Below are 14,269 nucleotides of genomic sequence, written 5' to 3'. Positions count from 1 at the left end.
CACCCCCCCCCCAACACTTGTGCTTCCTGTCCACCACGTGACGAGGCTTTTCCTTGCTACATCCTCCGCCATCATGTACTGCCTCCACAGGCTTAAACCCGAGTAGACCGAGGAGCCATGGATGGACCGGGTGGGACAGAAACCTCAGTCAGCGCCCAGACTGACACCTGTAACCACTAACCAAATGAATGTTTCCTCCTTGTGAGTGCATTTCTTCCACATATTTTGTCCAAGCAGCTTTGTCTCTTATGAGGCGATGCAAACAAATGTGTATTTACCTCTGAGAGGGTATCAATGGCAGACCAAAGGTAGAACTCCATCCAGATCTGGCATAGTGAACCAGTGAAGTTATTAGGGCTCCTTAGAGCAGTGTGGACACACACAAACGCAGCTGCATCACCAGAGAAGCCCGCTCCAGTGTGAGTGGCATTCTTAGAGCTCTCTACATGACTTGCATGTAGCTCAACTGGTCAGAGATCAGCTGTTCAGAAACCAGAGGACAGAAGACGTTCCTCTGCCAGCAAGCATTGCTAGTTGTAAAACTTTGGGGCGGGGTGCTTTGTGAATCTCCAGAATCTGTGGTTCCCAAGCCTCATCAGCATCTTTTCAGTCTCCCAACTCTCCCTAGGAGGGAATGTTTCATGCCGAGTATATTGCTGCCCAGCACTCAACACTCCAAGGATGCGGCTTTCTCGGGTGGTTACCCATGCTGGGGTGGCCTTTTGGTGTCTCGTGTTCCTTTAAGTAACTCCTCACTCAGACTTCTGTAAGGAACCTGATAAACTCGCTGGGTCACTAAGACTTGGGTGGGCTCATTTCTTTGGCCTGTTGCCCGAACCTTATCTGGGGTGAGTGGACTTTTGGTTCATATCTCTCCAGGAAATGTCATCCAGCAGAGGCTGACTAAAGCAGGGGGGAAGGGGGAGGAGAGCGAGAGACAGAAAGGAGATGAAATTGAAAAATATCTAAAGGGCAAACATCTGGCAGGATTTGATAGCCTTGTGCACCAGGGGCAAGAAAGAACTGAAAGAAAGTTCTGGGTTTCTGGAAGCAGGAAAGCCCAAGGCTGTCTGGGCCAGGCCTCCCCACCAGGACTTAGACTGCCAGGTGACCCTGGTGCCACCACCCACAGAGTAGGATTCTTTTCCCTTCTGTGTCCCTGCCCCTACGGACCACAGGGGGCATGCTGCCACTGCCCCCGGGTATGAGCTAGAAAGAGAATGTTACAGTAGGTAGGAAGAGGCAAGATGGAGATTTCAAGGGTTTTGTGCAGAGGCTCCTACACCATACTTGTGACAGGAAGTTACCCAAGTGGCAGAACCCGCTGGGAAGCTTGTGTCGGGACTGCACTGGGCCAACTTTCATCACCAGCTATTTTTATTTTTAGCCTATGCCACATCTTAGAGCAATCAGGTCTATAAATGTCCATACAGCTTGCCATGCCTGGGCCCCAGGCAGAAGGGAGTAGCTAAAAAGGGATTATGCTAGGCCTTGTCATGGGCTCTTAAATGCCCTTGATCAGCAAATGCCTGAATCTTGCTTCAAATTTCCGGGCTTCCCGTCACCATCCCCAGCCAGCTTCCCATTGTGTTTCAGAAAAGAGGGTCCTAGGGGAAGGAGTGGATGGACAGGTGTCTACAAGCAAGTGAAACCAAAGCCAGGTCCCAGTGGCCTACTTTCCTCTTTGGAGCTTCTTTGGCTGCATCTTGAGTTTCTGAGCTATTTGTCCTATTGCTATTATTAAAGAGAAGGGACACTTGGGTTCTGAGAGAGGCAGCTAGCTAATCAGCTTAGGGGCCTCAAGTCTCCTCACCTTTACCTAAGAGGAAGGACAGGCCTTATCCGACAGGACTATGGAACTGAGCTAAAATACACGGAGGGCAAGTGTCTTGACTTGAGTGTGCTTAGGGGATGGAGCGCTTTCCACCAGTTTGATCCTGCTGGGCGCTTTATTCATTGTCTGAGTGTTATCCTTACACTTTACTATTCTAACTTATTTCCCGGTTATTTCTACTTAATTGGCTAACAGAGGACTCAAACACACCTTGCCCACCTCACACAAACTAGCCCTCTCTACCTTACTCAGCTTTTCCTACAGTTTTTATCTCCAACTAATAAACAAGAGCTCTCCTTGTTTTATACTATCTGGCCCCAAAGGCTTTGACCTGTTTTATCTGTCAATGAATGTCTATCTACGTTGTAAAACAATCCAGGGAGGGGGCCCTGGAGAGATTGCTCGGTGGTTATGAACATTTGCTGCTCTTTCAGAGGACCTGGTTCCAATTTTCGGCACCCACCTGGTGGCTCACAACTGTCTGTAACTCCAGTTCCTGGGGGAGCCAATGCTCTCTTCTGACTTCCTTGGGCACCAGGCACTCACATGGTACAAGCATACATGCAGGCAAAACACCCACTTACATTAAATAAATAAACAAATAAATAAATACCCTAATGCTGGGCACATAGATGCTGCTAAATGTTTGCTGAATAAATCCATTTACTGCCTTAGTCCCCACTTTAGCCCATTTGTTCCTATTGCCCAAGCCAAAATACTGTTTGTCCTTCAGCCCAAGGTTTTTTTTTCACACCTACATTCAATCCAGAGTTAAGACTTTATCATATTCTCCTGCTCCAGTGCACCCAGCACCCGCTCACTCCTCTCTAATCCTTAGTCATAAATCTATTGCACCTACATTACAGAAGTAATGCTTAAGTCTTCTGGATCCTGCTTCTGTTTCCATACAGCTCAGTCACCATACTGCAAATATGATATCACCAAACCATAATCCGCGGATCACTCTTCAGTAGGCCCTTCACGCCCCTAGGACAGCAGTCAACTCCTAACCGGGCGAGCTAAGCCCTACCTCACCTAGGTCCTGCTTAGTTTTCCAGGTTCATTTCTACTTCCTTTCTCCCTGCTTCCTCAATCCAGGCTCTCCTACTCTGTAGCTACACAAATCTCTTGTGTTTTCGAAAAGTTCTTTTGAGTCTCTCATATCATCTTACTCCTCTCCCCCTTTTCTACCTGGGATTCCATTCTTCCCTTCTCTGCCTCCAGTGGTCTCTTCCTTCATGGTCTATGTTCATGTCAGTGACAAAGTCAGATTCTTCAGGAAACCTCTGCTCCCCACTGCCACTTCTAGAGTATAGGCTCCTCCTCAGTGCTTCTAGAACATTCTGTACTTCTTCTCATACAGCACTTGCTATAAAAGTGCATCTGCGCCTGGCGGTGGTGGCGCATGCCTTTAATCCCAGCACTCGGGAGGCAGAGACAGGCGGATCTCTGTGAGTTCGAGACCAGCCTGGTCTACAAGAGCTAGTTCCAGGACAGGCTCCAAAACCACAGAGAAACCCTGTCTCGAAAAACCAAAAAAAAAAAAAAAAAAAAAAAGTGCATCTGTGCTTTAGCTTATTCCTCCATGAGAATGTAAGGTTTATAAAGACACGGGCTATATCTATTCTTGCTTTTATTGAATCTGTACATAGTATAAACTTTTTATTATTTTTCCAGTACTGGCAACTGAACCCAGTGCCTACTGCATGGTAGTTCTCGACTACTGAACTATATTCCCAGCCCATTTTGTGTTTACATAATTTTGAAAAAGGCTCTCATTAAGTTACACAGGCAAGTTTAAAACTCTTTCTGTAGACCTACAAGGCCTTGTACGTGCAGTCATCTGCCTCAGACTCCCAAGTAGCTGGAATTACAGACCTGAACCATTAGATTCAGCTATAAAACCTTTTATAAATATTAATTCATAAATCTCATATGAGGTGCTATTATGATTAGCATTATATAGATGATGAAGCAGGAACAGAGCAAGGTCAGATAACACACCCAAAGCCACATATTCCAAAAAGTTAGAATAATAACTCAAAAATCCAAGCTCTTATAGCTACAGTTCCTCCATTGCCTTTCATATAGAAGGCCCATTCAAGAAATTTTAAATAAAACAAAGAAATAATGACTATGTGAATAAAGATAGCAGGAATAACACAGTTGTGTGGGGGGGCAGTGGGAAGAAAAGATGTGGGACAGAATAAGGGAGACAGATTATGCTTACATGTCAGCCATGGAAGAAAACCAAACAAACAACTTAGTCCATAGCATAGAAGAAACGGAAGGTGATGGATTGGGAGATATCTCAACGGTATAGTACTGTCCCCGCATTTACTACTATGTCTACTCACTAGTACAACCCCAAAGTATGTTCATGAGCCAGGTGGGGAGGGGAGGGGAACTCAGAAAGGCAACGGGAAAATAGTAACGCCACCAATGTAGGCCAGACCACTGGGCTTGTTCAGAATTGGGCCACTGAGGACAGCTAAGCAGTTTCCCATGGAGTTCTAGAGAAAGGAAGCAGACTCTATGGGCTAAAGGAATGTGAGGATATAGAGAAAGCATGCGGGGAGATTTTATTCCTCTCTGAGCCATGAAAAGCAGACTTTGGAGAGATGAAGTCAAATCTTCCCAAGATGTGATGACTAGGGCATGCTTAGTGGCGTGGAAAATGAGAGGTGAAACAGGCTTATACTGGACCAAGCCAACACTTCTAGGGGGCAGCACACATACTGTGCCCAAGCACATAAGATGTAAATGTGCCACAGGTCAGCTAGCATTTCCGCAAAGGGAACCAGCAGTATTAAGTCAGGAATTCCTTCCTAGGACGCATCTGGTGGTACCAGACATGAGCCAGGAAGATCTGGATCGAGGACGTATGATGGGGAGGGAGGAAAGTAATTTAGAGCCTATTAGCAACTAAAGAGCACACAATGAACGGAGATGTGAGGAAATAGGAAATGATTTTCAAGAGCGCACAAGTTCAAAGAGCACGAGAAGACTGAGAAGATTGGACAGTTCTCAGAGACACAATGGAAAAGATCCGTTCACTTTCCGAAAGGCTGGCAATTAAAACAAACCTGAAATTGGTAAAATAGTAAATATTTGACAGAGGGAGATAACCAGTGTGCTATAGACTCCTCAAAACGACTTTGTAAGGGACAGAAGGCCAGCTGCCAAGGTGACAATGGAAGGGTTTGGTCTGCAGAGGCCTTACTGGGGCCCAAATCCACAAGGTCCTAGATCACAAGGACACCTCCCTCAGATGGAGAGTGGAGGGGAGAGGACAGTGATACAGGGCTGGATGGCCCTAGGAAAGGATGTGGTGATAGTGCCCAAGCACTTGAGAAGACAAAGAAAGAATGAAAACCACGAGGAATTTGATAATTTATTTTAAAACAAGCATTTATTGAGCAAGTACTTTGCACCAGGTGGCAGTCGTAGGCTTTGAGTGTTCTCAAAATGTTTATGCTCTGACAGGAGGGACAAGTCCATCCAAGGCACTTAAAGTGCAGCCTAGGAGTGGATGGCCTGTAGCAAGGAAAGATGCGGAAAGGACCTCTAGGGGCTTAGCACTGAGGTCTGCACAGCGATAGGGTTCATACTGAAAAAGCCAGTTGGGGTTTTGGCTTCTCAAATCTGAGTAAGTACATCAACCCACTGAGTTGCTACTGTTTGTGTGTTGCCGCTTCTGCACTTTATAAGGAGATGTGCATGGTTTTCAGAGTTTTAGGTTTGTATCACCGCAGTTAAAGTCGGGCTTATGCCAAAAAAGAATACATAACATGCCCTGTTTGAAGGAAAGCAAACACATTATAAGGAGTTTGCCTGCCAGGGAAGACTCTCTACCCTGCGGGACCTGCATGTCCTCAACTGCTGGGAAATTATGTGACTGAAGCTGTTTGCGCTTTGCTAATGTTGGCAAGTCACTTTCGAAAGATACCGCAGCATTCACATCCAAGGCCCTTTTTGTAAGACTAAATGTGTGATATTTTAAAGAGAGATCCTTTGTTGGTTAGAAAAGTAAGGCATAAGCAAAGCTGGGAGAAATGCAGAAGAGATCTTTTAAGACTTATTTTTATTTTGAATTTCGTGTATGTGTGTGTTTCTGCATGTGGGTGTATGCATATGCGTACAGCCGTCAGATTCCCAGTAGCTGGAGTTACAGGTGCTTATAGGCCTGGACTGAGTGCTAGAAACTGAACCCAGCTATTCTGCAAGAGCAATAGAAGCTCTACCACTGAGTCATCTCTCCAGCCCTCAGGAGATTTTCTCAAAGTCATCTTTAAATGCCATATGTGCACATTATGCCTCAATAGTCCTATATACAAATGAATAAATAATGTCACAGTAAAATGTGAACTCCTCATGAGTAGTACTGTAATTTATTCAAACAAAAGATGATAAATCAACCCAATACATTTATTCGGCTAGATGAGAGTGACTTATTTATTATTATTAATTATTACCATGATTTATAAATGACTTTAATGAAAATACTAAATCAGACAAAACTGGTTCCTAGGTCGTGTTCCCTCTTTGCCCAAAGTTGTGCAGAATTCTCAGATGAGCCCTAGGATCTGCACGCGTTCAGTATAAACTCTTTCCCTCGGACCCGTGACTTGCTTCTAGTCAACAGAAATGGTAATGAATGTCACTGTCATGATTATGTTACATTATATAAGGTTCTGTGTCAGCAGATTGGAGAGAGAGTTTTCTCTGCTGGCCCTGAAGAAGCAGCTGCGTTGTGAACAGGTGATGGAGAGGGCTGTGTGGCAGGGGACATTAGCAGCAGGCAGATCTGTGGGTGGCCTTCAGCCTATATGCGTACAGTCATAACGAGATGAATGCTGCCAACAGCCTTCCTGAGCTTTACCAAACTGATTCTTTCCCAGTTGAGCTCCCAGATGAAATGTGGCCTGGCCAATACCCTGCCCACAGCTCTGTGAGACGGAGCAGGAAATCCAGCTAAATCAGACCATGAGATAACACTTTAAGTATGTGTTAAGCTGCTGAATTTGTGAAAATTTACTACAAAGCAATACAAAAACTAGCACACAGGCATCCACTGGTCATAAACTTTTATGTGCATCCTAGCCCATGTAGATACTGTCTTTCTTCAGCAATACTTAATGATTTGTTTTTATTTTCAATTACATGTGCACATGTGCACGTCTGTGTGTGTATGTATGTGTGTGTGTGTGCGTGCACATGTGCGTGCTCCCCATAAAGGCCAGAAAAAGATATGGGATTCCCCAGACCTTGACTAGGTAGTTGTGAGTCACTCCACGTGTGTGCTGGGGAACCAAACTGGGTCCTCCGCAAGAGCAGTAAGCATTCCTATCTAATGAACAATGTCCCCAGCCCCCTTTCCAATATTACTGAAAACAATGAAAATGGGGGTTCTTCGTGTCTTTCCACCCTCATTTCCCCAGTAATTCTCTGTATTTTAACACATTGGCCTGAAATGTGTCATGCATAGTATGGCCTCTGGTTGACTTTTGTCCACCCCATTCTGTCTAACCCAGATTCCCTCCTTTACACCTTGTTCTCTGCCCATGGAACCCGAACTTCTAGACCATGGACAATTGTTTCCACAGTGTTTTTCCTCGCATTACTTTTTTGCCAGTGGATTATAAACTACCACAAAATCACTTCTGAAATCCCCTTTCTCAGAAAACACGATATAAATATGTGTGTGTGTGTGTGTGTGTGTGTATATATATATATATATATATATATATGGAGAGAGAGAGAGAGAGAGAGAGAGAGAACATATACATAGGATGTCTACAAGCAATATAAAGAACATTTGCAGATATGTGTGTGGCCTTCTCATTGAAATTGTACACTCAGCCAGGCGGTGGTGACCCACACCTTTAATCCCAGCACTAGGGAGGCAGAGGCAGGAGGATCTCTGTGAGTTCGAGGCCAGCCTGGTCTATAGGAGCTAGTTCCAGGACAGGCTCTAAAACTACAGTGAAATTCTGTCTCGAAAAACCAAAAAAAAAAAAAAAAAGTACACTCATTGAATCCCAAGATTCCAACGTTCACAGCACACCACTAGACATCCTTTGCATCATCATCACCATTATCATCATCAGCGGTGCAGGGGAATCGAACCCGGGGCCTCACATGTTCTACTGTGATTCAGCCCTACCCAAAAATAGTCATGGTAAAAATAATGTCACAGAAGTGGTTGAAGTATCACAGGCTGGCCAATGTTTCAAAGCCTGAGAAAGCTTGTCTTTACAAAAAGACAGCTTAGCGGAATTGTTCCAGCGATAGTATCCTTTTTAAGTAGCTACATGCCGAATACAGCTGAGAAAACGACACATAAACACTGATCAGGAAGAGGGAATAAGCTAAAGGAATTCGAGCAAGTCTGGCCAGGAACGAAGTTTGTTGCTACTGAAATGTTTTGGTCTTAGCCACTGGCAGGATTGATTGATTGTAGTTAGCACAACGTTTCTGTGCAGCCTGCCTAAACATCTGTTTCTGTACAACTGTTGCTCAATTCTCTCTTCCTTTCGAATCACCATCTTTGAAGCACAAAAGAAAATCCATCCAAACGACCAAACAAATTACCCTTAACGGCTTCCCAATCCTTTAAAGGAGAATCTGTGCTTAAAGAGGGTCATTTACTCTCCCGCCCCTTACCTCCAGCAAGGGTTCAAACTTCAACTCAGAGGCTTGACCCAAGTCCCTCCCCTTACCCTGTCATCTAATGAATATGCAAATTAAACATAATTGGCAGCCAATGGCGTGGGTCCTGGTCACATGGTACTGATGGTAGGTGAGCAGACAGAAGTTGTGTCAGTGAACAGAGAGGGCTCTCAGTCTGGGGCGAGCGCTCTAGTGAGCGTGGACGGATGCTTCGGCAGTAGTCCTGGCAGCGGCAGCGGCAGGCAGTGGTGGTGGCAGAAGAGGGGAAGAGGGACGGCCCCGAGACCTACACACACTCACACTTTCAAGTTCCCTTGGAGGGAGAGGAGTTGGGGCTGCAGAAAGAGGAGGCCAGGAGCGGTCCCATCTATCCCATTCCATCTCCCCCTTCCTCTTGCTCCCTGGCTCTGCGAGAGTTCAGGATTTGGGTAGCCATACGTGGCAGCGAGGGCAAAGGGACCGGGAGAGTGGGGACCAGAACCAAAGGTGTAGTGGAAGATGCCCATCCTGCTGTTCCTCATAGATACGTCCGCCTCCATGAACCAGCGCACTGACCTGGGCACCTCCTATTTGGACATTGCCAAAGGCGCTGTGGAGTTATTCTTGAAGGTAAAAGGAGGGGAGAGGAGAGATGGGGGTCGCTCCTGCGGGATGGGGGGGTTGGACTGAGGTGCTTCTGTAACGTTTGTATCGCTTCCCCTCGTTTCCTACGCGATCCCTCCGTCATCCCTCGCCCCGCAGCTGCGAGCCCGGGACCCGGCCAGCCGCGGAGACAGGTACATGCTGGTCACCTATGATGAGCCTCCGTACTGCATCAAGGTAAACAGGCCAGCGGGGGTGCGGCGGGCGGGAAGAGCGAGCGCGTCCGCCAGCCTGAGCTGCTGATCCCCTTTTGCCTCCGCCCGTGGCGATCCTGCGTCGCCCTGCGGGACAGGCTTGGGTGCCGGGCGCCAAAGGCCAGGGGGCGCAGGGGCGGTCAGAGGCGGCCGGGGGGGGGTCGCAGAGAGGGACCCGAGAATGGGCAGCCCGTGCAGAGAAGGCACAGGAGGGCCGAGCTCCTAGCGCGACAGCCGCGATTGCCTCGGAAGATGGCGGACATTTTGCTTTTGTATGAGGCAGCCGGAGGCAGGGTGAGGGCGCTGCTGAGATGGAAAGGAGGGAGGGGAGGAGGCCAAGGAAGGAGGGCTCAAGGCCCTTGGTGAGGCTGCGGCCCCTTCGCCTGGGACTCCGCCCCAACGTGCTCCTAGCCCAGCGCGGGCTTTCCTGCTGCCCGAGCTCCTCCTCTGGACCCTCCTTCCATCCCTCGGCCCGCCCTGCCCGGGCTTCCTCTCCCTCCTCCCGCTCCCGTCGGCTTCTCCTCCACCCCATCTTCCCCTCCTCTTCCTGCCCAGCGCAGGGTGGCACTAGAGCGGGCCTCTGGGAGCTGCTCCTTTGCATTCGAGCCCGTGGACCCCGCCCCCGCCCCTCCCACCCCTCCCGTGCCCCGGCCCCTCCCGCTCCTCCTGTGCCCCCACCCTTTCGGAAATGGCTAGCCTATGCTACTCCCAGCTCCCAAACACTGCAAGCTCCTTTCTGCTCTCAGCTCAGTCAGGTTTAGTCCGGCTCTCAGTTACCTTAGCGACTGTTGCTGTTTCATTGGAAATTCCTGCAAAGAAACCACCAAATGTGGGGGGGGGGGGCAGGGAGGGGGGAGGTGCCTGCGCAGAACCTTCTTAGGGAACTGGTTTAACAGGGGCCAGAGGTTCAGGGAGCTGGCCTACCTATTTGCATCCGAAATTAGGTTTGCTCTTAGCTGCATAGGGATTTGCCAAGGGCACGATTGGACTCAGAGCAGATACACTAGTCAAATTCGATGATTTGATTCGCAGGGACTGACCCTTAGCCTCCGTGGGGTAGTTTTTTGTGTTCCCATGATGAAGAGATAAAGAACTGGTTTGCCTGTAGTGGCTTGATAAGAGGAACTCAAACTGTTAAATCATCCTGCATGAGGATCGAGCTTGCATGTTGAAATTTTAGAAGGTTGTTACCATTATCCCTGATGTCTTTTGCCAGTGCGTGTGTCCTCTCTCTCCGTCCCAAATCATCTCAGTAAATTAAGAGGATGTTCAGTCTGGATGTGTTGTAAGCCTTGGTCTAGTGGGTTGTTCTAATGAAAGATAACTGTCAAGGTGAGTAAGTTAGCCAAAGAATATTCTTTCAGACATAATGAAAGCCAAGAGACTTATTTGGTAAGTCTCAGCTTTGATTAAAAGTTTAATTTGTAGGTTCCTCCTAACCCTATTCTGGCTTTATTGCTTTGTTTTCAATTTTTATTTATCTACCCCCCCCCAATCGAGCTACTAGACATCTTGTAAAATGCCATATGTTTTTAGAAAATGGCAGCTTTCCAGGCCAGTCTGGGCTAACATAATTGCGAGCATAGGGTTGGAGACCTAAGTTTCAGTGATGGAGGGAGCATTTACAAATAGGAAGCTTTGCAAACATTCTGTCGTCACCGGAGAAAAATAAAATAAGATCAGAGTCCAAATGTTTACATCTTTTGACAACAGTAAGAGCCTATACCATTTGTAGTGTGCCTATTTGAAGATATACTCAGTAATTTGAAGCAGTGGAGGGGCTAAGCTACAAAAACAGTGGACCTATCTTTTTCTTTTTGTTTTATTTGTTGAGACAGGGTTTCTCTAGCTTTGGAGCCTGTCCTGGAACTAGCTCTTGTAGACCAGGCTGGTCTCGAACTTCCTTATCTTTTTCTTTAAAGGTACAGCTTACTGAGCATTTTGTGCGGACTCATAACAGTTCCTAAAACAGTTTTGGAGTTATAGGAATTCCATGACTGCCTGTCATGGTATTGCATGCCTTTAATCCCAGCACTCAGAAGGCAGAGGAAGATCTTTATGAGTTTGAGGCCAGTGTAGTCAGTGTAGTCTACACAGGATGTTCTAGGTCAGTCATGGTTATATAGTGAGAGACACACACACACACACACACACACACAAAGAGAGAGAGAGAGAGAGAGAGAGAGAGAGAGAGAGAGAGAGAGAGAAGGAAAAGAATTACATCACAGTTTACAGTCTTTCCCTTGGAAGGAATAGACTGTTTTGCTCCACTTTGACAGCCATTCTTGTATCTTGTTAAGTCTAGCAATTGAATCCCGTGGTCCTACTAGTTTCTTCAGTGTGAGGGACACAACTCAGGCCCTTCTGAGTGCTAGGCAAGTGTTCTGCCCTGAGCTACATTCCCAGCCACTGTGCTTAGTTATCCTCTGCTTTCCCTACTTCTTTTATGCAGAGAATTATACTGAATTGCCACGTACTTTGTTTGTTTTTGGTTTTTCGAGACAGGGTTTCTCTGTAGCTTTGGAGCCTGTCCTGGAACTAGCTCTTGTAGACCAGGCTGGTCTCGAACTCACAGAGATCTGCCTGCTTCTGCCTCCCAAGCGCTGGGATTAAAGGCCTGCGCCACCACCTCCCGGTTTGCCATGTACTTTTCAATGGCTGTGTATCTTAGTCACTTGTTTACGAAGCTTTCAGTATTTGTATGGAACAGAAGAAATTGTTCAATATTATTTTACTGAAAATTTCTCTTTAGCTCTTTTCATCCTACCACTTTTCATTTTCATTTTTCCCCTTAAACAAGAAGCATTCTCTGTAGACCATGCTGGCCTCAAACTCACAGAGATCCGCCTGCCTCTGGCTCTCTAGTACTGGGATTAAAGGCGTGCGCCACCACCGCCCAGCTCTCCTTTGATATCTTTTCCCTGTAGGTCAACTGTGAGAAAATACTTAGTATACTATGTTTAATTATTAATTACTTCATCTTAGTCTTTATGTCTTCCCGAGCCTTTTCAGGGTTTTCATTTTATCTGGGTGAAAGGAAAGGTTAAGAATCTAATAATATTCTTGTCCTTTATCAACATTACTATTGATAGATCATATTTGGGTAAGAGTTTTCTGAATTTCTCTTTTGGACACTACCTCCTGCCTAGCCCACCTCTCTCCTCTGCCTGTAAGAACTTAGCTCTTTTGCTTTTTAGGGTCGTAGCTTGCTTAGAAATTCGGAAACCTCAGAGCTTCTGGTGATATTTTCTTTGCAAAGTTCAGTGTAGATTTTCACTTGCTAGTGGCTGAGAACCCTGTAGGTCTGTTTTCTCTCACACCTGCTAACAAACAGGTCCTTCTCTGATTGTCAGCAGGCATTTTAGTTCCTCCTTGAAACTTCACTGTTTGCTAGGGGCCAGAGGCCCGTTAAGCAAAGTGATGGTTTGCTAGTGTTTTATTGGTAGCAAATTGTTCTGCGGAATAGATGGAGTGAGTGTTATTTTCACATTCTCCGGGCTGCAGAAACAGTGTAATAGTTTACTTCTCAGATCTGGATTATATCCAGCTTTAAATGCCTCCAAATGACTTTTATTCTGCTGGTAGGCCCTCTTCTGTTGCAGCTGTAATAGGCATGAATTGTGCATTTGCTTGGGAGATTTCTTTTTAACAGGCATGCAACTCTTCCCAGTATATCCACTTACAAGCTTTGAGACCAAATCTGTGGGAGAAATTATTGCAACAGGAATTTTTCACTAACGTGTGCTGTTGGGTATGTAATATATAGCATTTCACCAAAGACGTAGTAACTTTGTGTGGCATACCTCTTGGCACATAGCTGTCTGCTCTTTTAATATCGCTCATACCTGTTCCTTTTGCAGCACTCTGAATGGGTGGAATTCAGCTTGATTTAGGGACCACATAGAATTGAAAATATTGTGTGTTAAATCTGTGTTAGTGTTGCTTTGTAAACATGTTTCATACATTGTGTTACAAGTATTAACACTTTATATATATGCAGTATATTTTCAGTGTACATAGCTAGGATACCACTGTTTAGTATTTCGTAATTTCCAGTGTGTCCTTAGAAGAAGAATATAGTACAGGGCTTTAAAAATGTTGTGTGAGGGGTTTTGTGGCATAGTTCTTAATGGTCTTGGCTGAGATTCTGCTGTCTTGTATGTTTTGTTTTGTTATGAATCATAATTTCCGTTTATTCTGTGACCGAGAGAGGCGGGCTTGTCAGAGGAAAGCAAGCCATTAGCCTGAGCTCTCTCCTACTAAAAGTATTCAAAGTGGTTTCATATTTGAAGCTACTTCATTAAAAATATTTTTATTTATAGGAAATTATTTTTAACATAACCCAGAATCGCTTTTCCCGAAATAGTTGAAATACATGTATAAATAGTGGTCAGAAGTATGTTATAAATAAGAGGAGGTAATGTTTCAAAGAAGCCCCCTAAAGCAGTAATTTGAAAACATACCCCATTGGAAAACGTGAGCGACTGTCTTGGGTGTCGCTCTCTATCGCATTGTGTAGCTACTTTTGCGTATTGGTGTCTGCACGCCTTTGTCAATATGAACTGGAAAGCGGAAGAATTCTGGCCTATAGACTGAGGAAGTAAACCTAAAGTTTTTAAGAAATGATACCTGTAACAGACATTTCTTAGGATTTTAACTAGGTGATTACAGGATCAACTCTTATTTTGGGGGAGGGGGGGTCAATGTGGAGTTTCTTTGTATAACAGTCCTGGCTGTCCTGGAACTCGCTTTGTAGACCAGGCTGGCCTTAGAACTCAAGAGATCCATTTGCCTCTGCCTCCCAAGTGCTGGGATTAAAGATATGCACCACTGTGGCCTGGCTAAAGGAGCATCTTTTAAGGGAGTCCTCTATTATGATGGCTAAGAATCCGTAGAAATGTTTTGGGGGTGAAATAACAGCAACATA

At 45.8% G+C, this 14,269-nt stretch overlaps 1 protein-coding gene across 2 annotated transcripts in view; it reads left to right on the top strand.

The window, feature by feature from the left end:
- Positions 1–8,672: 8,672 nt before the first annotated feature.
- LOC130867405 (integrator complex subunit 6-like) overlaps positions 8,673–14,269 on the top strand; it is a 56,833-nt gene continuing 51,236 nt past the window's right edge. For both annotated transcript variants that reach the window (XM_057759373.1, XM_057759372.1), the window contains exons 1-2: positions 8,673–9,115; positions 9,248–9,325. In XM_057759373.1, the coding sequence (XP_057615356.1) occupies positions 9,005–9,115; positions 9,248–9,325 (189 nt within the window). In that variant the 5' untranslated portion in view covers positions 8,673–9,004. The remainder of the gene's footprint in view (positions 9,116–9,247; positions 9,326–14,269) is intronic.

This window comes from Chionomys nivalis, chromosome X (assembly GCF_950005125.1).
Source record: "Chionomys nivalis chromosome X, mChiNiv1.1, whole genome shotgun sequence".
In the NCBI taxonomy this organism is placed as follows: Eukaryota; Metazoa; Chordata; class Mammalia; order Rodentia; family Cricetidae; genus Chionomys; species Chionomys nivalis.
This window is presented reverse-complemented; position numbering and strand designations above follow the sequence as displayed.